The sequence below is a fragment of the Diadema antillarum genome, unplaced genomic scaffold (assembly GCF_040938485.1).
Source record: "Diadema antillarum isolate AM-2024a unplaced genomic scaffold, OU_Dant_1.0 seq00000637_RagTag, whole genome shotgun sequence".
Lineage (NCBI taxonomy): Eukaryota > Metazoa > Echinodermata > Echinoidea > Diadematoida > Diadematidae > Diadema > Diadema antillarum.
The window spans coordinates 34,044-59,143 of NW_027271554.1; the positions used below are offsets into that span (position 1 = coordinate 34,044).

At 37.0% G+C, this 25,100-nt stretch overlaps 4 protein-coding genes across 33 annotated transcripts in view; 3 read left to right on the forward strand and 1 right to left on the reverse strand.

Moving 5' to 3' along the window:
• The first annotated feature begins 1,860 nt into the window (after positions 1-1,860).
• On the forward strand, positions 1,861-4,236 carry LOC139736327 (mucin-5B-like). Its single transcript, XM_071647052.1, has 2 exons — positions 1,861-2,347; positions 3,689-4,236. Exons 1-2 carry the CDS (start codon positions 1,876-1,878, stop codon positions 4,219-4,221), a joined length of 1,005 nt encoding a protein of 334 aa, XP_071503153.1. The 5' UTR covers positions 1,861-1,875; the 3' UTR covers positions 4,222-4,236.
• Positions 4,237-5,141: 905 nt separating this feature from the next.
• On the forward strand, positions 5,142-7,427 carry LOC139736329 (mucin-5B-like). The gene is made up of 2 exons (XM_071647055.1): positions 5,142-5,628; positions 6,970-7,427. The coding sequence occupies exons 1-2, from the start codon at positions 5,157-5,159 to the stop codon at positions 7,410-7,412; spliced, it is 915 nt and encodes a 304-aa protein (XP_071503156.1). The 5' UTR covers positions 5,142-5,156; the 3' UTR covers positions 7,413-7,427.
• A 1,255-nt stretch (positions 7,428-8,682) lies between these two features.
• Positions 8,683-15,839, forward strand: LOC139736326 (mucin-5AC-like). The gene is made up of 5 exons (XM_071647051.1): positions 8,683-9,103; positions 10,018-10,297; positions 12,125-12,195; positions 13,578-13,738; positions 14,368-15,839. The coding sequence occupies exons 1-5, from the start codon at positions 8,698-8,700 to the stop codon at positions 14,548-14,550; spliced, it is 1,101 nt and encodes a 366-aa protein (XP_071503152.1). The 5' UTR covers positions 8,683-8,697; the 3' UTR covers positions 14,551-15,839.
• Positions 15,840-18,384: 2,545 nt separating this feature from the next.
• The window catches only part of LOC139736330 (uncharacterized), a 54,558-nt gene continuing 47,842 nt past the window's right edge, over positions 18,385-25,100 (reverse strand). For all 30 annotated transcript variants that reach the window (XM_071647078.1, XM_071647080.1, XM_071647081.1 and 27 more), the window contains 4 exons: positions 24,587-24,866; positions 22,274-22,443; positions 21,487-21,665; positions 18,385-20,600 (listed from right to left, as the gene is read on the reverse strand). In XM_071647078.1, coding sequence (XP_071503179.1) covers positions 20,427-20,600; positions 21,487-21,665; positions 22,274-22,443; positions 24,587-24,866 — 803 coding nt within the window. In that variant the 3' untranslated portion in view covers positions 18,385-20,426. The remainder of the gene's footprint in view (positions 20,601-21,486; positions 21,666-22,273; positions 22,444-24,586; positions 24,867-25,100) is intronic.

Below are 25,100 nucleotides of genomic sequence, written 5' to 3' on the forward strand. Positions count from 1 at the left end.
ACAAAAACAAAATTCAGATGTGAATTTTGGTCAAATGTGAGAACGTGACGTATCTCTGTAACCAAAGGTCATGTATATTCAGTATTGAAAATCGCAAAAAACATTCGGGAGAAAGAAAGTCATCGGACGATCTAAAGATTTAAAATCGTTCTGAAAGATAAAGTGCTGCAATTTTCATTGACACGAGAGGAAACTAGCGCCAATTACTATTTCAATTTTGAATTCTCCATCAATTTGCCCTTTTTTTATTGAATTGACACAGATAACTTGCAGCAGAGGTTAAAATAGTTAGCGGACTTTCACTGTGGATAAAGAAAGAAGAGATCGTGAACGAATATATGAGAAAGCGTGAGACGATTTGTTTCTTATGAGTAACTTGACTCATTACGTTTATTTTGATTTTTCAGAGTGCGAGAAATGTCTGAGATTCTGCGTCTGGACACCTTGGTGCAACGATGAGGCCCCTGGTAGGTTGGCAAGCGATGCTCTTGTGGAAGAGGAACTTCTTTCGGATGTTCAGCACTATCCTGGATTCCCAGCCATCTGCATCATCCGCAAAGACGTGGAATGCCGAACTGTCGACACGCATATATTCTCCAACGAGACCGACGACGCTGCAACGTGTGACCCTGAGATTGGTCTTCAGTGTAGAAATGGTCCTCTGCGTCCCCCTTGTAGGGATTACGAAATAAGGTTCCTCTGTTGTGGTAGCACGTGTCCTCCTAAATGTTGGCCAAAACCAACAACGCCTAGAACTCCACCACCGACCACGACACTACCACCACCTACCACAACTATCGAGACAACGACACCAGAAACAACTACGCCGGAAAGGCCAGGTAATGCATGGCATCCTGTTTCTTTTATGATTTATTCCAAGAAGAAACATAAAATCAAATATAACAGTTTGATAATATTATTTGAAAACAACATGGATTAGTCAACCTTGATATCTAAGAAAAAAAAATGTGTGTAAAAATTGCAGTTTAGACTTTTGGTAATAAATGGAGAAAAGTGTGAATAGTAAAGACTGAAACCCAATGGCTGAACATCTCCGTAGGTTTTTGGCTGTTGAAAATTCGATTACAAGAAAATAAGGCGTTTTTACTCATCATTCTTTTTTGTTTCAACTGAATATTTCCTTTTTGATACTGATATATCTATCTTTAACCTTGAAATAAAGAATCATACGAATATAAGTTATTTTTACAGAGACTGTAATGGCATGCCTTTATATAATATTGTTTACAAAATCAAAGATTTAAGTTGTATAGTTACTTTTATATTTAGTGTTTCATGCATCGATAATTGTCACGATAAATTTATGGCGGTAGTTATTTCTGAATTTCATATGTTTTTCCTTTTTTCAAGTCCGATATATTTTGCTTTGATAATGCAAAACGGATATTTGAAGATACCATATTTACTTCTAGATTAGACTACGTTGTAAGAGAAGTTTGAAAACGTCATTTGTAATTCTGCTTCCAATACTCGAACCCTGATAATACACAAAAACAAAATTCAGATGTGAATTTTGGTCAAATGTGAGAACGTGACGTATCTCTGTAACCAAAGGTCATGTATATTCAGTATTGAAAATCGCAAAAAACATTCGGGAGAAAGAAAGTCATCGGACGATCTAAAGATTTAAAATCGTTCTGAAAGATAAAGTGCTGCAATTTTCATTGACACGAGAGGAAACTAGCGCCAATTACTATTTCAATTTTGAATTCTCCATCAATTTGCCCTTTTTTTATTGAATTGACACAGATAACTTGCAGCAGAGGTTAAAATAGTTAGCGGACTTTCACTGTGGATAAAGAAAGAAGAGATCGTGAACGAATATATGAGAAAGCGTGAGACGATTTGTTTCTTATGAGTAACTTGACTCATTACGTTTATTTTGATTTTTCAGAGTGCGAGAAATGTCTGAGATTCTGCGTCTGGACACCTTGGTGCAACGATGAGGCCCCTGGTAGGTTGGCAAGCGATGCTCTTGTGGAAGAGGAACTTCTTTCGGATGTTCAGCACTATCCTGGATTCCCAGCCATCTGCATCATCCGCAAAGACGTGGAATGCCGAACTGTCGACACGCATATATTCTCCAACGAGACCGACGACGCTGCAACGTGTGACCCTGAGATTGGTCTTCAGTGTAGAAATGGTCCTCTGCGTCCCCCTTGTAGGGATTACGAAATAAGGTTCCTCTGTTGTGGTAGCACGTGTCCTCCTAAATGTTGGCCAAAACCAACAACGCCTAGAACTCCACCACCGACCACGACATTACCACCGCCTACCACAACTATCGAGACAACGACACCAGAAACAACTACGCCTGAAAGGCCAGGTAATGCATGGCATCCTATTTCTTTTATGATTTATTCCAGGACGAAACACAAGATCAAATATAACAGTTTAGTTTGATTATATTATTTGAAATCAACATGGGTTAGTCAACCTTCATATCTACGAAGAAGAAATTTGTGTAAAAATTGCAGTTTAGACGTTGGTAAAAAATTGAGAAAAATGTGAATCGTAAAGACTGAAACCCAATGGCTGAACTTCTCCGTAGGTGTTTGGCTCTTGAAAATTCGATTACAAGAATAAGGCGTTTTTACTCTTCATTATTTTTTGTTTCAACTGAATATTTCCTTTTTGATACTGATATATCTATCTTTAACCTTGAAATAAAGAATCATACGAATGTAAGTTATTTTTACAGAGACTGTAATGGCATGACTTTATATGATATTGCTTACGAAATCAAAGATTTAAGTTGTATAGTTACTTTTATATTTAGTGTTTCATGCATCGATAATTGTCACGATAAATTTATGGCGGTAGTTATTTCTGAATTTCATATGTTTTTCCTTTTTTCAAGTCCGATATATTTTGCTTTGAATAATGCAAAACGGATATTTGAAGGTACCATATTTACTTCTAGATTAGACTACGTTGTAAGAGAAGTTTGAAAACGTCATTTGTAATTCTGCTTCCAATACTCAAACCCTGATAATACAGAAAAACAAAATTCAGATGTGATTGTTTGGTTAAATGTGAGAACGTGACGTATCTCTGTAACCAAAGGTCATGTGAAGAGTTTGTTTGCAAAAACCGATAAGTCCATATTTGTCAAATGGAGATATTTGCAATCAAAGGTCAAGAAAAATATAGAGAATAATAAGAAATTTTTTGCTTCTTTTGACCATAACTTCAAAAATGTACCTTTTTATATAGTGACCAAAATATCATTGTAAAGGTATTATTTTGTACTATATGATAGAGACTGTACTTTAAAATCATCAAAAAATGGACTTATCGATTTTTTGTGAACAAATTCTTCATGTATATTTAGTAGTGAAAATCGCAAAATAACATTCAGTTGAAAGAAAGTCATCAGACAATCTAAAAATTTAAAATCGTTTTGAAAGATAAAGTGCTGGCAATTTTCATTTACACGGGAGGAAACTAGCGCCAATTACTATTTCAATTTTGAATTCTCCATCAATTTGCCCTTTCTTTTTTTTTATTGAATTGACACAGATAACTTGCAGCAGAGGTTAAAATAGTTAGCTGACTTTCACTGTGGATAAAGAAAGAAGAGATCGTGAACGAATATATGAGAAAGCGTGAGACGATTTGTTTCTTATGAGTAACTTGACTCATTACGTTTATTTTGATTTTTCAGAGTGCGAGAAATGTCTGAGATTCTGCGTCTGGACACCTTGGTGCAACGATGAGGCCCCTGGTAGGTTGGCAAGCGATGCTCTTGTGGAAGAGGAACTTCTTTCGGATGTTCAGCACTATCCTGGATTCCCAGCCATCTGCATCATCCGCAAAGACGTGGAATGCCGAACTGTCGACACGCATATATTCTCCAACGAGACCGACGACGCTGCAACGTGTGACCCTGAGATTGGTCTTCAGTGTAGAAATGGTCCTCTGCGTCCCCCTTGTAGGGATTACGAAATAAGGTTCCTCTGTTGTGGTAGCACGTGTCCTCCTAAATGTTGGCCAAAACCAACAACGCCTAGAACTCCACCACCGACCACGTCACTACCACCACCTACCACAACTATCGAGACAACGACACCTGAAACAACTACGCCGGAAAGGCCAGGTAATGCATGGCATCCTGTTTCTTTTATGATTTATTCCAAGAAGAAACATAAAATCAAATATAACAGTTTGATAATATTATTTGAAAACAACATGGATTAGTCAACCTTGATATCTAAGAAAAAAAAATGTGTGTAAAAATTGCAGTTTAGACTTTTGGTAATAAATGGAGAAAAGTGTGAATAGTAAAGACTGAAACCCAATGGCTGAACATCTCCGTAGGTTTTTGGCTGTTGAAAATTCGATTACAAGAAAATAAGGCGTTTTTACTCATCATTATTTTTTGTTTCAACTGAATATTTCCTTTTTGATACTGATATATCTATCTTTAACCTTGAAATAAAGAATCATACGAATATAAGTTATTTTTACACAGACTGTAATGGCATGCCTTTATATAATATTGCTTACAAAATCAAATATTTAAGTTGTATAGTTACTTTTATATTTAGTGTTTCATGCATCGATAATTGTCACGATAAATTTATGGCGGTAGTTATTTCTGAATTTCATATGTTTTTCCTTTTTTCAAGTCCGATATATTTTGCTTTGATAATGCAAAACGGATATTTGAAGATACCATATTTACTTCTAGATTAGACTACGCTGTAAGAGAAGTTTGAAAACGTCATTTGTAATTCTGCTTCCAATACTCGAACCCTGATAATACACAAAAACAAAATTCAGATGTGAATTTTGGTCAAATGTGAGAACGTGACGTATCTCTGTAACCAAAGGTCATGTATATTCAGTATTGAAAATCGCAAAAAACATTCGGGAGAAAGAAAGTCATCGGACGATCTAAAAATTTAAAATCGTTCTGAAAATTAAAGTGCTGCAATTTTCATTGACACGAGAGGAAACTAGCGCCAATTACTATTTCAATTTTGAATTCTCCATCAATTTGCCCTTTTTTTATTGAATTGACACAGATAACTTGCAGCAGAGGTTAAAATAGTTAGCGGACTTTCACTGTGGATAAAGAAAGAAGAGATCGTGAACGAATATATGAGAAAGCGTGAGACGATTTGTTTCTTATGAGTAACTTGACTCATTACGTTTATTTTGATTTTTCAGAGTGCGAGAAATGTCTGAGATTCTGCGTCTGGACACCTTGGTGCAACGATGAGGCCCCTGGTAGGTTGGCAAGCGATGCTCTTGTGGAAGAGGAACTTCTTTCGGATGTTCAGCACTATCCTGGATTCCCAGCCATCTGCATCATCCGCAAAGACGTGGAATGCCGAACTGTCGACACGCATATATTCTCCAACGAGACCGACGACGCTGCAACGTGTGACCCTGAGATTGGTCTTCAGTGTAGAAATGGTCCTCTGCGTCCCCCTTGTAGGGATTACGAAATAAGGTTCCTCTGTTGTGGTAGCACGTGTCCTCCTAAATGTTGGCCAAAACCAACAACGCCTAGAACTCCACCACCGACCACGACATTACCACCGCCTACCACAACTATCGAGACAACGACACCAGAAACAACTACGCCTGAAAGGCCAGGTAATGCATGGCATCCTATTTCTTTTATGATTTATTCCAGGACGAAACACAAGATCAAATATAACAGTTTAGTTTGATTATATTATTTGAAATCAACATGGGTTAGTCAACCTTCATATCTACGAAGAAGAAATTTGTGTAAAAATTGCAGTTTAGACGTTGGTAAAAAATTGAGAAAAATGTGAATCGTAAAGACTGAAACCCAATGGCTGAACTTCTCCGTAGGTGTTTGGCTCTTGAAAATTCGATTACAAGAATAAGGCGTTTTTACTCTTCATTATTTTTTGTTTCAACTGAATATTTCCTTTTTGATACTGATATATCTATCTTTAACCTTGAAATAAAGAATCATACGAATGTAAGTTATTTTTACAGAGACTGTAATGGCATGACTTTATATGATATTGCTTACGAAATGAAAGATTTAAGTTGTATAGTTACTTTTATATTTAGTGTTTCATGCATCGATAATTGTCACGATAAATTTATGGCGGTAGTTATTTCTGAATTTCATATGTTTTTCCTTTTTTCAAGTCCGATATATTTTGCTTTGAATAATGCAAAACGGATATTTGAAGGTACCATATTTACTTCTAGATTAGACTACGTTGTAAGAGAAGTTTGAAAACGTCATTTGTAATTCTGCTTCCAATACTCAAACCCTGATAATACACAAAAACAAAATTCAGATGTGATTGTTTGGTTAAATGTGAGAACGTGACGTATCTCTGTAACCAAAGGTCATGTGAAGAGTTTGTTTGCAAAAACCGATAAGTCCATATTTGTCAAATGGAGATATTTGCAATCAAAGGTCAAGAAAAATATAGAGAATAATAAGAAATTTTTTGCTTCTTTTGACCATAACTTCAAAAATGTACCTTTATATGTAGTGACCAATATATCATTGTAAAGGTATTATTTTGTACTATATGATAGAGACTGTACTTTAAAATCATCAAAAAATGGACTTATCGATTTTTTTCGAATAAACTCTTCATGTATATTCAGTATTGAAAATCGCAAAATAACATTCATTAGAAAGAAAGTCATCGGACAATCTCAAAAATTAAAATCGTTTTGAAAGATAAAGTGCTGGCAATTTTCATTGACACGAGAGGAAACTAGCGCCAATTACTATTTCAATTTTGAATTCTCCGTCAATTTGCCCTTTCTTTTTTCTTATTCAATTGACCGAGATAACTTGCAGCAGAAGTTAAAATAGTTAGCTGACTTTCACTGTGGATAAAGAAAGAAGAGATCGTGAACGAATATATGAGAAAGCGTGAGACGATTTGTTTCTTATGAGTAACTTGACTCATTACGTTTATTTTGATTTTTCAGAGTGCGAGAAATGTCTGAGATTCTGCGTCTGGACACCTTGGTGCAACGATGAGGCCCCTGGTAGGTTGGCAAGCGATGCTCTTGTGGAAGAGGAACTTCTTTCGGATGTTCAGCACTATCCTGGATTCCCAGCCATCTGCATCATCCGCAAAGACGTGGAATGCCGAACTGTCGACACGCATATATTCTCCAACGAGACCGACGACGCTGCAACGTGTGACCCTGAGATTGGTCTTCAGTGTAGAAATGGTCCTCTGCGTCCCCCTTGTAGGGATTACGAAATAAGGTTCCTCTGTTGTGGTAGCACGTGTCCTCCTAAATGTTGGCCAAAACCAACAACGCCTAGAACTCCACCACCGACCACGTCACTACCACCACCTACCACAACTATCGAGACAACGACACCTGAAACAACTACGCCGGAAAGGCCAGGTAATGCATGACATCCTGTTTCTTTTATGATTTATTCCAGGAAGAAACACAAGATCAAATATAACAGTTTGATTACTTGTATATTATTTGAAATCAACATGGGCTAGTCAACCTTTTTATCTACGAAGAAGAAATATGTGTAGAAATTGCAGTTTAGACTTTTGGTAATAAATGGAGAAAAGTGTGAATAGTAAAGACTGAAAACCAATGGCTGAACATCTCCGTAGGTTTTTGGCTGTTGATAATTCGATTACAAGAAAATAAGGCGTTTTTACTCATCATTATTTTTGGTTTCAACTGAATATTTCCTTTTTGATACTGATATATCTATCTTTAACCTTGAAATAAAGAATCATTCGAATATAAGTTATTTTTACAGAGACTGTAATGGCATGACTTTATATAATATTGCTTACGAAATCAAAGATTTAAGTTGTATAATTACTTTTATATTTAGTGTTTCATGCATCGATAATTGTCACGATAAATTTATGGCGGTAGTTATTTCTGAATTTCATGTTTTTCCTTTTTTCAAGTCCGATATAGTTTGCTTTGATAATACAAAACGGATATTTGAAGGTACCATATTTACTTCTAGATTAGACTACGCTGTAAGAGAAGTTTGAAAACGTCATTTGTAATTCTGCTTCCAATACTCAAACCCTGATAATACAGAAAAACAAAATTCAGATGTGATTTTTGGTTAAATGTGAGAACGTGACGTATCTCTGTAACCAAAGGTCATGTGAAGAGTTTGTTTGCAAAAACCGATAAGTCCATATTTGTCAAATGGAGATATTTGCAATCAAAGGTCAAGAAAAATATAGAGAATAATAAGAAGTTTTTTGCTTCTTTTGACCATAACTTCAAAAATGTACCTTTATATGTAGTGACCAATATATCATTGTAAAGGTAATATTTTGTACTATATGATAGAGACTGTACTTTAAAATCTTCAAAAAATGGACTTATCGATTTTTTTCGAATAAACTCTTCATGTATATTCAGTATTGAAAATCGCAAAATAACATTCATTAGAAAGAAAGTCATCGGACAATCTAAAAATTTAAAATCGTTTTGAAAGATAAAGTGCTGGCAATTTTCATTGACACGAGAGGAAACTAGCGCCAATTACTATTTCAATTTTGAATTCTCCATCAATTTGCCCTTTTTTTTATTGAATTGACACAGATAACTTGCAGCAGAGGTTAAAATAGTTAGCTGACTTTCACTGTGGATAAAGAAAGAAGAGATCGTGAACGAATATATGAGAAAGCGTGAGACGATTTGTTTCTTATGAGTAACTTGACTCATTACGTTTATTTTGATTTTTCAGAGTGCGAGAAATGTCTGAGATTCTGCGTCTGGACACCTTGGTGCAACGATGAGGCCCCTGGTAGGTTGGCAAGCGATGCTCTTGTGGAAGAGGAACTTCTTTCGGATGTTCAGCACTATCCTGGATTCCCAGCCATCTGCATCATCCGCAAAGACGTGGAATGCCGAACTGTCGACACGCATATATTCTCCAACGAGACCGACGACGCTGCAACGTGTGACCCTGAGATTGGTCTTCAGTGTAGAAATGGTCCTCTGCGTCCCCCTTGTAGGGATTACGAAATAAGGTTCCTCTGTTGTGGTAGCACGTGTCCTCCTAAATGTTGGCCAAAACCAACTACACCGCCCCCAATATCAACAACACCGGGTTCGTATCTTGTTCCTGTCAATTTCAACATATGTTATTCAAGCAGTCATGGTCTAGCAGTTGTTGTAGTTTGCAGTTTGTTGTAGTATTAGTATAGTAGTAATAATAATAGTAGTTGTAGTTGCTGTTGTACTGTAGTAACAGTACTAATCATACTTTTAGTTCCGTTAGTTGTCGTAATGGTAGTAACGGTACTTGCATTTAAGTTTTATCAGTTTATCTGTGAAAGCAATTTCAGAACTCTTGTGTTTGTAAAATGTTTCATTTATTTTACACGCTTATCAAAATCGTGTCCATCCCAAGAGACATGCGAGAGAAAACCAAATCAGTGGGAACCTGAAAAGGCTTGGCTGTATGCGACGTTCACCTTTTTGGCCCGAATTCACGAAGGTGGTACAAATGGTTTCATATGCCCATGGTTTAAACCATGGACAAAAACCTTAAAGCGCCAAGTGTCGCGCTGAATAGTTCGTCACGAAATTGGTCATTTCGTCGACAAAATGACCATTTCGTTAACTGAATTATCATTTCGTGGACGAAATGTTCATTTAGTTACAAAATGTTGTCATTTCCCTTCAACAAAATGATCATTTCATCGAAGAAATGACTGATTTAGTAACGAAATATTTCATGCGACACTTGGCGCTCCATGGTTGTATTTGTACCACCTTCGTGAATTCGGGCCTTTATGTTTTAGAAACTTTTTCAGATTGTATCAATTACATCATAATTCTGCCAATAATTTTCTTTCGTCATAATTTGCAATGGTTAGCTGACCCTTTCATTCCATATTCTGATAACCTTCTAATGCCGTTGTCTAGAGGCCTACATTCGAGTGTGAAAGTGTCACCAAACGATGAATTACGATTATACCAGCTAGAGGAACTAAATTATTCCACGTCATCCATTCACAGCTTGTCAAGTTGAGGAGGTCTGCGAATGGACTCCGTGGTGTGACGACGAAAAGTTCGGCCCAAAGTTGACGCCGTTCGACGTCGGGGAATTCGAGATCATCGATGACTGCCGCAAGCATGTCGACATCTGTGAGAAACCCTCCGACGTGGAATGCCAGATGTCCATGTCGCCGCACCTCGACTCGAGCGTCATTCCGCAGGAAGTCACGTGCGACGTGGATCTCGGCCTTGCCTGCTTGCATTCCGACAGCCAGCCTTACTGCCTAGATTTCCGCGTCAGGTACGCCCCCGGATATACACCATTATACGACACCTAAAAAGAATGTAGCTATCCAGTTGGTCAATTGTCCATCACGTGACTTTCATTTAAAAGTGCCACCGCAAGACGCTGTTGATGTCAGCCGTGCAAATTTGTGTGAGCAAATTCGGATAGCGCATGAATGACGTCACCCATTTCCATTGACTCCCGTGTTCAACTCACGATTGACTCGGGGTTTTTTTTTCCATAGCACGGCTCTGATGTCACAATAAACATTCAATTACCGCGCGCACTCAACAATACTTTACAAGCGCGCTTATTGTTACTCATTTTTGTAAGCAACTTCAACCGATCGGTTTCGTGCAGCGACTCATTCGCCTGTTCCACGGAAAATGGTTGCCATTTCTGTGATAAATTTAAGAATCTGTGTGGACCACATCTGTCAATGTTTTCTAAGTTTACAACTGAAGATATTGTATTTTACATATAAAGTAACAAAATCAAACTGGAAGATATCACCTTCGAATGCACCAAAACATGAAATGTTGAGAATTAGTCGAGCTCGAATACCGGATTTTTTTTTTTTTTTTTTTTTGGGGGGGGGGGGGGGAGTTAAAATTGTGGTAAAAGTGTTTCTGTCACTGAACATTCCCAAAATAAATGCGATTTGATTTGAAAGCACTTAAGCAAAATGAACATAGCTCATGATTTCCTATACCAACTAAATTTAGGTAGTTATTTGCACCCACAGTATCAATTGGTATTTTATACTGAAAATATAGCAAAAAGAGTACATTTAAACGAACGAATATAAATTTGAAATTTTAGATTTTAGAAATAGGTTCCAAGAGAATAGATTTTCATCTAATCTTTGAAGGTAGCTGCCTAAAAAACTTCTGACTTCAAAGATTTTGAATATTTTGAAACTGTTTTTTTTTTATTATTCATCAGAGAGAATGATGATTTCGTCTTGACATATCATATTCGAGATGTTTACCTTTGTGATACAATCTGAGGTGGTAATCATTGGAGCTATAGCAACGCTGATGAGATGAAAATCTAATTGATTATACCTAGATTTAGAGTAACAAGTACAATGCACTCACTAGTGGAAAGATCCAACATTCTTTGTAGCTTGCATAATTTGGAATGATATCATCTTGTAGACTACGAATTCAGTACCTCGCCACAACTTCATTTAATACAAAGTTAAAAGTGTGACTTTAGATAAAATACACAGTTTCTAGTACTCAGTAGGAGCTTTTGTATATAACTGGCAGACTGCATTTTCTTAGGGGGTTTTGTCTTAAGGTGTTTTTTTTTTAGAAAGTTGTTTATGCATTAAATATTGGTATTTTCCTAAACGGAAAATCCAGACGATTTTCATAATTTCACATCATGTAGTCCATAAATCGACAGTTCCATGTATAGATTTGTGGAATTTATTGTGGTTCTTGATCAGAGAAACAATACTTTGAAAAACCTCAAACAAATTACACTGAACAAGGATGATGACATAGAGGTTCACATATTTCAGAGATGTAGTTAGTGTAATTCCATGTCAATACCGCTTGCGTGCGAGTTCATCTGTGTATAATCTATGCATGCCTTTTTTTGTTCTGCTTCCTTAAGCCCCAACACCTGCATTCTTATTGTGACTCTGCCATGTCATCATCCTTGTTCGTTGCAATTTGTTCTTAATTTTGAAGATATTCTTATTATTCATCTCAGTTATCATAAATTCTGAAACTCAGCCCTCAGAATAACTAATTCATAGTTTTTTTCAAATGGATAAATCTGAAAATCATCCGGAGGTCTCCTTTAATTTTTTTTTTTTTAACAACATAGATTCCTGTGCTGCAAGAATGTAACTGTTGGCCCCGGTTGCACCACTCCGGAAGAAGTCACAACCATCACAGGTATGGTCATCTACCCATAGAATTCTTTTGGGCAGTTTAATATCCCTACATATTCTTCTGTTTAACCCATCTCTCTAAAGAACGTGTACGCATGGAAATGTCACATTTCACAGCCAATAATCAAGTAATAGGTAGGTTAGTTGGAAAGCTATACACAGGCAGGAAGGCTAACCAGCATTGACCAGCATGGCCTCTATAAGCCATTTTACAGTTCCACTTTGCACATGAGCAGAAAAAGGAAATTTGTACAATCAGCCATGTTCTTTTTTTAATTCACTGAGATAAGCATACCAGATGTAATGATTATTCATGTAACCCTTGTAAATGGTGCTTGCTAGCACATCGATCTGACAGCTAGCTTGGTATTTAGCAATGCTGGTAGAAAAAGTTTGTTTATGCATTCAACACAAACCAATGAAATGAATGCCTGCCGAAGTGTCAATTGACAGACCATTCTTGTCACCTGCTCTGTGCAAGTTCATTCTTTGAACGTGAATTTCATAAATTGTGGGCATGCTTATGCATCATGCTGCTTTAAGAAAACGAGTGAAGTGCCTAACCTATTGAGAAAAAAGAAAGGTCATTTGTATCAATGTGCCCATGAGCTCACTGTGAACTGGCTTATTATACTCTGGGGTCAAAGTGCGTTCAAGCATGCACTCGGGATTCTGATTGGATCTTGCTGAGTTTAGCACCTTTAATGGAACGAAACTCATTTTCCAATGGCGGATTTCTCCATTTTCTCACAGGATTTCATTACGTAGAAGAGATGAATGAACGGACTACTAAAATTATAAAAATGGATTTATCACCTTTTGATAAGGAATTCTTCATATACAATATGTCCCCCCCCCCCAAAAAAAATTACAATCAGATTTTCGCATTGATAACACCAGATACGATTAAATTGTCTAAATACTACTTCAGGGTCTTAAACCACAACATTTTATCTTTATTTTGCAGAAAATCTCATTCGATTTGGTTGAGCGGTCACAGAGAATGTGGATTGTTGTAAAGCATTTCCTGAGTCTGATTCTTCCAAGTTTAGCACTTCAATGATCTAGTGTGTGAATACAATAAACAGAACTTGGAGGGAAGAGATTCCCGACATCCTGTACAAAATTCCTCATTTCCTTTACAACTGAAGCAAATCGAATGGGTTTTTCTGTAAGATGTGGGCAATGAGTTATAGTTTCATACCCTGAATTTATATTTAGATTCATCCACTTTTAAAGATATCATTGCGGAGGGTCCCGTTGTATTTTTTTTTTTTGGGGGGGGGGGGACACATACGGTACATTAGATGCATGTTATTGTCCCATACATTACAAGAAATATGGGTAATAACGTGTTCGTTTCTTTCCTCTTCGCCCCTCCCACAGTACCAACGACCCCGCCCAAAACTCCGCCCACCCATGATGACTGCAAGCCGAGAAAACGATCTGAGCCAACGTACATCGAGTACAGGGGTTGCGTCAGCAAGAGGCCTATCTACACCAACGAATGCGCTGGACGGTGCTTATCGCGCTACTCATACGATGAGGTACGTAAGACACTTCCTGGTTGGTTTATGGGTGTGTTGTTGTTGTTGTTGTTGTTGTTGTTGTTGTTGTTGTTGTTGTTGTTGTTTATAATTACGTCATGAATGACGTCACAGAGCACAACGCTGCAGAAAGAACTTGCAGATAGCAGATTTAATCTTAATTGAACGACTGTTTAAAGATGATTGATCTTGAAGGTTTTGTTCACGACCAGCATTAATGTGGGGATTGGATACCTAGATAAAAACCCCTGTTCAGGACTAATGTATACCAGCACACATACAGCTGATATTTCCCAAAATGATTGTTTTTCTCCCTTCGTCAGGCAAGACTAGCATCTCCTAATCTGCTTTGCTTTGCATAAAATAGTTTTGACCGACATCACAATTTTGTTGTGGAAACATTCGACACTAATAGAATCGTGTGCACATCATGCTCATGTACATGTATATTCTACAAAATTGAAATCGAACAATGGAGAAAATATTACCCTTTGGCTTTGGGTCCTTCAATGCATTCTTGTTCTTTCGCATTCATATAGTCAGCCACGCAGGTGGTATTCGGGTTTAAAAATCTGCGACATGATTACATTAATCTTCATATCTTCCTTTCCACTCCTTTTTTTTTTCAGATCATCAATGGCGTCGCCAAGGTGAAGGAGGAATGTTCCTGTTGCCGAGCGACATCGACCTCGGAGACGGACGTCGATCTCAAGTGCCCCGACGGATCCAAGATTGTCATCAGTATACCCATCATCACTGCGTGCTCGTGCAACCCGGTGGACTGTACTGCCGGCCAGCATTACGGGGAGTGATCGGCCTGCTCGGTATGGGACTCGAACCCTTATAGCACCACTGTGAGCCCTTGCCCCGTGTTCAACAATCTCAAAGCCATATTATATTATTGTTTGTTGATTTGTTTTTGAAATACCACTGACATCGTATAACCATGATGAAAATAAAATCGGAGTAGATTTTGCATCAACTTTGTGGCACCTCGCACAATATCATTTCGGGTATACTAGACCGCAACTATAAAGATAAAGATGTTATTTTGCGCTTCTTTCACTATCAAAAGTTATCCAGATTTCCTTTCCCATGCTGTCCGTATACTAGCATGCCCTTGAGATGTATTTGAATTATTTGGTTATTATCGATGTAAACATACAAGAGCATTTGGTGATCAGTGATATTTCATTAATGCAGAATAGATGATAAATCATTTATGAAAACTTTCCAAAGTTTAGATTTTGGAGGCTAATGAAATATGGTTTAACACGTGAGATGTCCATCCATTGACCCCACCCCTCATTTTCGAAGGAAAACAAGGGAAAAACAAAATGAATAGGAGAGATGAAAACTCTTTGTTGATTCTCTATCGTTACATGTGTCTCTTCAACTTGGTTTTGATCTGTATATTCTTTTACTTTGTGAAAGAATCTCCACATAATAAAGTTTATCTAACATTACCCCCAAACACTGTAGCTGCTCTGGCTGCCGCATAGACAGAATTAAGGAGTTCTCTATATCATATACAGTGATAACCAGTATTACTCTAATCTAAGATTAACACGAGTGCAAGAGGTCTGCAGATGGTTGCTTGGGATACGTTTTATGACCACGGAAAGAAATAAATCCGCGTAGTCGCTTTTAGTTTTAAGCTAGTAGACGCTACCAAACGCTTGTTTTGCTAAAGTGCTTTAGTACAACTGTAATTAAACAGTGAAATGATACGATGAGTTCACCCGAATAACAAACATGTGGCTAACGAATTGACGCAAAGCAATCTTCCTCTTTTTCTTCTTGTAATGATGATGATGATTATCTCTAGTTTTGAATAAAATTTGAAGCACGAATCACTATTTTTTTTTAGTATTTGGCACACCCACCATACCACATCTCCAGAAAAAAAAAAAATCATGACCATATCGCCCTTAACTGTACGACAGTGCTCTATGGAGATTTATGTCATATGCAGTTGAATTCAAATAGAAACGAAACACGTTTTCAGGAATATTCGTCATAAAAAGAACCTAACATCCACTAACGTGTAATGAAAGTAAAGTCGGTTTAACTTTGTGAAGGAGGAAAATAAGGCCGGAAGCTTTGATGTTCTTGCGGGGGAACTTTGGCATTTTTTAGCGGTATGACGTCAGTATATCATCATACAGTACCACATGCTTGGTAGACTTTTGTTCTCTCTGTATTCTCTAACTGGTGGGGGCGCTGTGGCATAGTGGATACGACTCCCAACTCCCAACGCTACAACGCTATAGGGTAATAATAACGGCCGGGCCCTCTGGTAGAGCAGTAGCAACTACCCCGGGTAAAGAAGACCTTATTACTCTTACTATTACTCTTACTATTACTCTTGCTATTACTATTACTATTACTATTACTATTACTATTACTATTACTATTACTATTACTATTACTATTACTATTACTACAAGTATTACTACTACTACTACTATTACCCTTATATTACTATTACTATCACTATTACTATTACTATTGCTGTTGAAAAACCCCTTGGTCATAGGATGAAACGCGCATGGACATGATTTGAGTACGACTGTTTATATTGCAGTACCGCTTTCCTCTTTTTGGTTGCAAAATACTTCACAAAGTAGCTGTGAAAGAATGTGATTCAGAAGATATCTTGAATCTTAGTTGCAAATTGGTTGGAAACACGATGAAGAAGAAGGTTGGATGACACGTCTGTCTACTGATTGGTGTATCTTAAATTAGATGACTCATTGTGCAGTGAATTAAGTCTCGTAAGTATATTGTAATGTAGATTCTTGAGCTATATGTCACTTCTGTTGTTTGCATCTGATTTGTATTCTGGTCACGAATAATTTTATGTTTGATCCACCCAATATGTCATGAATTAAATTACGCTGCTGTAGCCTGCCTCGCATAGTTCGCAATCCGGTATCTTTGTCTACTTATTTCTTCCAAGTCGTAACGCAACTGTGGGAGAGAGAGTGTGTTAGTTTATGCTTTAGGTGAAAAACAAAGTCTAGCTTAAAGCACGCTGACTTAGCCATTCTTTTTTGGCTTAGAATTTCAGTTGAATTCTCTTGGTGGGTAGTTCTAAACTAGACACTTACGTCTGACTTTATATTCATATTACATTGCATTGGAAGAACAATCATATGTTATGCTGACAAGTACTTGCACTGGTAAAACCTTTGCAACACCGACATTACTTTATTAGGTGAATGCAAAACAAAAAATGTCGTATGCGAATGTGTGTACATGTGTGGGTGTGTGTGTGTGTGTGCGTGCGCGTGCGAGAGTGTCCTGTGCGTCCTGTGTGTGAATACATACCTCCGTCTGGGGTAGTATACATATAGAAATCAACTTTGCAGGCATTGAGAACAAAAAGAGTATGTGTGTATGTGTGTATGATTGATGAATGTATGGTCATGCTGATGGGTATGGCGGTAGAAACTTCTTCGTTCTGGTATGTCGGATTTTTATTATGTTATTATATTATTTTTTTATTTTTAGAGGCGAGTACGTGTACTTGTGAATTTGTCATCTTTTTTAATTGAATCCTGCCGGACATTGATGATCGTGAACATAGACAGAGAATGGGTGATCCTATCAAATTTATCAAGACACTAAATGCTCGCCTTTAGCTTCTGAGAACATGGAATTGAAGGCTATTGCGCCAGTGTTTGATCGGTGTAATGTATCATGTCACGGGGATTATAACAGTTGGTAAGAATAACCCACAGACACATCTTATTTTACGCTGTCTTGTAACAACGTAACGTTTTCATACATGTCATGCAGCCTTTTGATTTCAGAGCTACCAAGTTTCACCGATTCTCTAGAAGGCTCCTTAAAAATTTGGAAATCTCTTCATATCACACACAATAATCTTCGTAAAGAAATATAAATATAAAGAAATCGTTCGTGGCTCGGGTATCAGCTATTTCTATCAAGATGCATATAACGTCCAAGTATATCCCTGGTGACTTTTTGAAATCCCCTTGATTTTGATAGGTGAAAACTGGCACCCTGTCTCTCCTCTGCCTCCTCCTCCTCCTCCTTTCTCTCTCTCTTTCTACCAACTTATCTATCTATATCTTATATAATTGTTTGTTATCTATATCTATTGATCTATCTATATCTACTCATTTATCTATATCTAGCTATACCTACCTACCTATCTCTGTACTGTTCTTTGATTTCTAGTCAAATATGATCACAGAAGACATTTATCTAATTATTTATCTATATCTATCTACCTATTTATTTATCTATTTATCTATCTATCTATTTATTTATCTATCTATCTATTTATCTATCTATCTATTTATCTATCTATATATCTATTTATTTATCTATCTATCTATTTATCTATCTATCTATCTATCTATCCATCTATCTATCTATCTATTTATCCATCTATCTAGCTATCTATCTGTCTATTTATCTATCTATCTATTTCTCTGTACTGTTCTTTGAGTTCTAGTCCAATATAATCACAGAATCACCAAGGAACACTTATTCCCCTCAAAATAAAAGGAACACCCTTCAAACAGGTCACATAAGATTGAGGCTGTTTAGTCACGTGACAATGTACAAGGACTCATGACAAAAAAAAAAAAAAAAGACCAGTGACAAACATGTTTTCATATGCAGGAAAAGACACAGTAAATGATCAGTTTAATATTTCATTTCTTTGAAGGAGATTACATCATTCAATTAAATTTTCCATAATAGAACGGACACTGATTTCGCTATATTCTTAACGAGTGCGGGAGCGCGATTTGATATAACGCAACTATTTGAAACTCCGTAGGATTTTTTTTCCTGATATCCAAGTTACCAGATTAAACAACACAGGACTTTTTTTCCATTTTAAAACAAGAAATTCGAGTTGCTAAATCAAGAAATAAAGAAAAAGCTTCAATGAATTGGTACTTTGCGATATCAACGTTTGTTTTTGTTTTTTGTTTCAACATGTTCAAATTAGCATCTTCCGATCATTCTCTTTTTTTTTAAGTTTTGACAAAAGCAATTCTAATCTGCTAATTGAAGAAGAAAGAGTTGGCTGAATTCCATTGTCAAGCAAGGTCCGGGTAACACATTGCTATTTGTAAAAGACACAGACCGATATTACATCTGTCGCTGTCTTATCATCGTTGTTGTTTTTAAGAGAGAAAGAAAACCAAATGAGAGAAAATACAGATTTTTTACAAAACAAACCGCATCAGACTATCAGGCGTAGCAGTGGTACGACTGTCAAACTCTCTTCTCTATCAAACAAATCCAAGCAATGCCTTTGCCTTATTCTCGTGCGTCGGACTTTTGAGTTTATACAGGCTACACATTGTCAATAAAAACGCAAACTAAACTCCTCAAAATAAGTTCTGCAATCAAAGTTTGATATATCATATTTCTCTTATACCCTCATTATCTTTATTAAACATGACATCGTAAGAAAGCCTGGTTAATTATCTTTAAAATGACACCTCACTTGCTATGATTAGTGATTTCTTTGAATGTGTAAAACAGCTGAGTATGGGGACAGATTAAAAGTGAAAAGTCGCAACAATTCTGCTATTCATAGTGTAGAGTTTGGATGAAAAAGGCACTGGAGTAAGCAATGCTGAAATGGGAGCATTTTTTTTTTTTGGGGGGGGGGGGGTTCAAAAACTCCCATTTCCTAGACATTAGATGACTGTTTTGTCAACCTCTATGTTGAATTTTAATCTGCAGAAACTGCTGTAGTTTATAATTCATGGATATTGGAATCTAATGATAATCTCATAATGCATTCTTTTCAAGCACATTTCCTTGCCTGAAACGACAAAGCAAATGCGAACTATACTGTTTGACATAACACGTTTGCTCTATTTTGCAACATTTCACATTTGACCATTCCTCATACTCAGTCATACTGTGCATTTCAGGAATGCATAATGTAAACAAGTGAGTTATCATTGTAAAGAAAATTAATCAGGCTTTCTTATGCTGTCACACTTTAATGAAATGATATAGTTTGAAGAGAAATATTATTCATCAAATTAGAATTGCGGGACTTTTTTGAGGAGTTTATATGAATACAGATGAGTCTTGCTCAACTTCAAAGCTCAATTCAGATGCCTGCAAATGCCGAATCTGTAAAATAATAAAGATACTTAGCAGAATTTTCAAGACCAATATGCCGGTTTTCATCATGTCCTCATTTCTCAAGTCATACTACAAGCGGTACAGTGTCTGATACGATTACCTTGGTCACCTTGTGGTCAAGTATTCAGTAGTTTTTAAAACGTGATACTTTTTTAACCTCATGTGATTACCAGTATTTAATCTTGAATATTCAAAATTTGTTTGTGTAGCGTGAGTAACGGAAATGCACGGCTCTATCCGTTTTTGAATGCTCTACATGTTACAAGCACCAGTTTTCGATTCTCTGCGATAGTGCCAACTTTTATTACTTTGTCTTTATTTTCTCAAATGGAAAAGTTTTCCCGTCAAAAACGTCACACTGACGTCATGACTACCGCGCTTTGTTTTCAATGTTCCGAATGGAAATAAAGCATAGTATTACTTTATTTTAATTCTAATTAGGATGAAAAAAAACCGAGCAATGTGGACCCAGACATGTCAAGATATCTTTTTGTCGAGTGGAAGTTAGTATGCCACTGCCTATTGTCGTCGCCGATTACCAGGCGGCATGATCCTGGCATTCCACGTAGTCGCAGGAGCAGCTGGTGATCATCGGCACGGTCAGGAGCTCCGTGGAGCCGTCCGGGCACGACATCAGGCGCGTCTCGTCCACGGTGGTCGGTCGACAACAGGAGCACTCCTCCACCATCTTGAGTCTGCCGTCTACCACCTGGTGGTCGAGACACGCCGGAGGGAGAGGAGGGGAGATCGGGAGTGTGACGAGAACGTAAAATGTGATACATTCAAATAATGTGCATACAGACAATGTCACTAATTTACCAATAGAATAAACAAAATAGTAACACTTCTACTACTACTACTACTACTACTACTACTACTAATAATAATAATAATAATAATAAATATGATAATAATAGTCAATGATACTTATAAAGCTCTTAAATCTGTTAAAGATACTGTTCATCATTGGGAGCAGTGATTCAAAAAGTTATCACATTTGATGTATACATGTATGTGTAGGTCAGTTGTATTACAAAACATTCTAACATACAACAATTTCACAATAAAGCCCAAAGAATAACGTGATATCACTATATTTCTCAATAAACCATAATAGTAAACGGTTTATTGTAGAAACAATTTTAGAATAACTGTTGCTCACATTATGTATATTCAACAATGCTTGAAATTGATTATGATGACTAACATTTTTACATTGCTCGTTTCTATCCCTAACCTACATTTTAGAACTATATTTGAAGCACTAAAGCTGGGGTTTTTGTTTCACCTGCAGATGGTGAAAAATGCCTTCAATACTAGCTTTTCTAAGTGAATTTATACCAAAAAAATACTTCAATTTAAATACAGCATCTAATTGCAACTGATTGACTAATTGCCCTACATCGACGTAAAGGGCAATTTGTCAATCAGTTGCAATGAAAACATCTCGACAGAAGAATGTCATGAATTTGAACAGCATCTAATTACCAAAATTGTGATGCACATGCCCGAAAAAAAAATTTAATAGACAGACAGAAACTCCTCTTATAAGAATCAGCATTATTCAGTTCAGTGATGAATATCTTTTTAATCACCTCATGGTTGAATCTGCGCGATGAAGGACAATAACCGGAGCACGAACGTAGATAGAGCGGCTCGAGCAGGGTGCAGTTTTTGTAGGTTATCACTGTCGCTTTCTCGTCGGTCTTCACGGAACAGGGCTCGCAGATTCCCTCGGGTGGGGTCGTACTCTCTTCGTATTTGGTGGTGGGCTCTACACACAAACAAACAAATAAACAAGCAAACAAACATTATGGAAAGTTATTTTACGATGGAGAATGATAGTACAATTATGTGAGCATCAATTACTGATGTTGGCGCTTCGTATGTAGTCTTGGCATATCAATATTTTCTAACTTACAAATGGAGTGTATAATCTTGCTGCCAACTGGCAGTTAAAGGCCTAAATTCACGAAGGTGGTACAATCTTTATCCATAGTTTAAACCATGAACAAAAGATTTTACCAACTATGTGAATTCGAGCCTTTGGGTCACATCACATTCTTTAATTTTTTTTCTCACATTCTGAAATAAATGTAGTAATTCATAGTGCCCCCAGGGAAATCGAGGAAATTTCAATGATAACGAGTTATTTCACAAGGGCCGATATCAAGACGATTGTGCCCGTAAGCATGGTAATAGTCCTACACAAAAAACACAAAAACTTGAGTAGTATTGTATAACTTATGGTCACTGAATCAATCAAGGGGCATATGATACGCATATCATATATACTGTACGTATTCGTATGATATACGATAAGGAACCTGTGTCCCCTTTCGATACACACAATGAGCTCTAAACTAGGGAGTTTTCGCTGACCTGGCGTACGGGTTGGCGTTTCCGACGGTGTTTCTGAGGGTGTTTCCGAGGGTGTTTTTGGTGGGGTAACCGAGGGCGTTTCCTCTGGTCTGGTCGTTGGTACGGTGGGCTCCAGTGGCTCCGTGGTGAAGCAAGTCACACCCACTGTGACATTTCGACAGCACAAGAACCTGCGGACAGAGTGTGTAGGGCTCCATAACATAAAGCTTCCTGCCAATGTTACAGTACGTGCAAATTGTCATGGGCTCAATATGAAAAGTGGCCCATACTGCCATGAGCTAGCTTTCTTCTACATGACATACTGAATTTTTCCCATCCTATTCGCACTCTTTGCCTCGCTTTGTTTGTTTGTTTGTTTGTTTTTTTTTGGGGGGGGGAGGGGATGGGAGGTCTTTTGCTTATTTGTTAAACTCTGGTCTTGAGTGTGATTTGTAACTGATGGTGTTATTTTTTGACGTTAATGGTTAATGACAGATTTTTGTCAACGATATCCCTTTTGGATGAATATTGTACATTTTGTTCTACTATTTGGTATGTGTCATTAGCCTTTAATCATTTCTTTTTCCTGCTGTCCCAAGGGAACTTCTTTCGAAACGCTTTGTTTCAACAACCCTACAAATTCTTGAGGCGTCAATGTTCAAATTTGAGAAAATGTAACTTCCGTGGTTAAAGTTCAGTCCGGTATGATGTAATTGATGAAAATTGGTGTTTTATCATACTAAGCTTTGGTTGCTGATATTTTTTTTCTGTCATTGTATTTGTTTGGAATCACACAATCCAGAAAAATATAAGGAAAATAATTAAGCATCTCTACAAGGTTCTCTGCCCATGCTGTATAGACTAAACCCGGGCTTCGTATTCAGAAAGTGATATGAAAGTTCCTGAGTATATTAAGTGTCACATGGTGGTGATACTTTTTGAGACTTCCGTTTGTTCACAACACAAGTTCTTGGTATATAATATTATATACACATATAATTCATTTCATTTCATTTCATTTCCCACGAAAGTATACAATATGACATTTGCAAATAGACAAAGTAAAGTACAATGTGACTTTTGTATATTCAAATGAGATTCAAATGTACGCCATTTTTTATAATGAAACAAAACATACTATTTGGTAAAGAAATGCATGGGCAAACTGTAACTGAATCGTAACAAAGAACAAAAGTCGGAAATGGAGGGGACGGCTAAAAAGCTTAGCTTGTAGAATGCAGTCCCCTCGTGAGTAGTTAATTGTAGTAGTAATCAAACGAATAGTCTCTAAATTGATATTTCATGTTACGTTTATACATAATATTATACGGGACTTCATCTGCAATAATAACTATATGTCATAAGTTTTCTGCTCAGTGCATGAGTTGACTGTCCTGATTTCAAAATATAGTTTCAACTGAGTCACCTTCAATAGGGATGCAGTGTTTCCAATTCTTGCATTTTTTTCGAGAGCTAGTTTGGGTTGATCTTTACTCTGTTCTTACCTTAGCGTCAGTAGAACAGACGCATACACCATAAGAGAAAAAATGAAGCACTCGATCTCTTATATCAATTATTCCTCACACGTCACTTCATAACCTCAACAAAAGAAAACTAATTGATAGCTGTAGTATAAACGATACAATGGCAAAGGATATTTGTTGCTTGTTGTTATTACATATGTATCAATTAGTTTTCAATAGTATTACAAGCAACATTTGTCAAGAAAAAAAGAAAAGAAAGATTCTCTCAGTTCTCTCACATTACCACGAAACATTTAACAGTGCGAAAATGATTACAATAATATTGATATTATCATTAGTTTAACATCTCATATCTGAAAAGATTATCAACGGCTAAATGAATAAATCGAGAACAGGCCTAATCTTTGAATAGAAGATGAAATGACGTCTGAGGAATAAATAATGTAAAAGATCGAGTGTTTCATTTTTTCTCTTATGGCGTATGCGTCTGTTCTACTGGCGCTAACGTAAGAACAGAGTAAAGATCAACCCAAACTGGCAACGTCAATGCTTACTCGCCTTCAATGAAATGCCTTGAACCTCAAAAGAACACGATCGCGGTCGTGTTTTTGTTTACTCGAAATCGTCATACAGGTATTGTTTGTGGGTCTTACAAAGTGTAGCTATTTGCAATGTAAGATTTTTATACTCCACTTGTTAGATAAACTTCCGGCAGTCCGATTTATCTTTTGTGATAACTTTTCTTTTTTTTTACCGAGGTCGACGGCTGTTGGTTAGCTAACGTCCTAAAAGTGAGTAACCTAGAGGCTGAACACCTTGTTATTGGCAGGAAACTCAGAAGTACCCCTACCTCACACGATAGTCCAGACAGATAGGTTGTGCGTCGGAGTGGAAGCACTTGAGCCCCTCCTTCACGTCACACGTTAGGTCCTGTCCGACATCGTCCGCATCAAGGTAGGGCGGGGTAGACATCTGGCACTCGATGTCGACGGGGTTTTCGCAGATGTCCATCTCTTGACGGCAGTCGCCGATGAGTTCGAATTCGCCGAGGTCATACGGCGTAACTTTCCCGCCTCCAGCTTCATCGTCGCACCAGGGAGTCCACTCGCAGATCGTTTCGTTGCGGCATTCTTGCGATAACATTTTGAATAGTGATTGTCATTATCATTATTATTATCATTGTTATTGTTATCATTATTGTCGTTATTATCATTATTATTGTTGTTGTTATTATCATTATTATTGTTATCATTCATTTCATTCATTTCTGACGAAAGTATAATATACAATATGACATTTGCATATAAATAAAGTAAAGTACAATGTGACTTTTGCATATTCAAATGTGATTTGAATGCACGCCA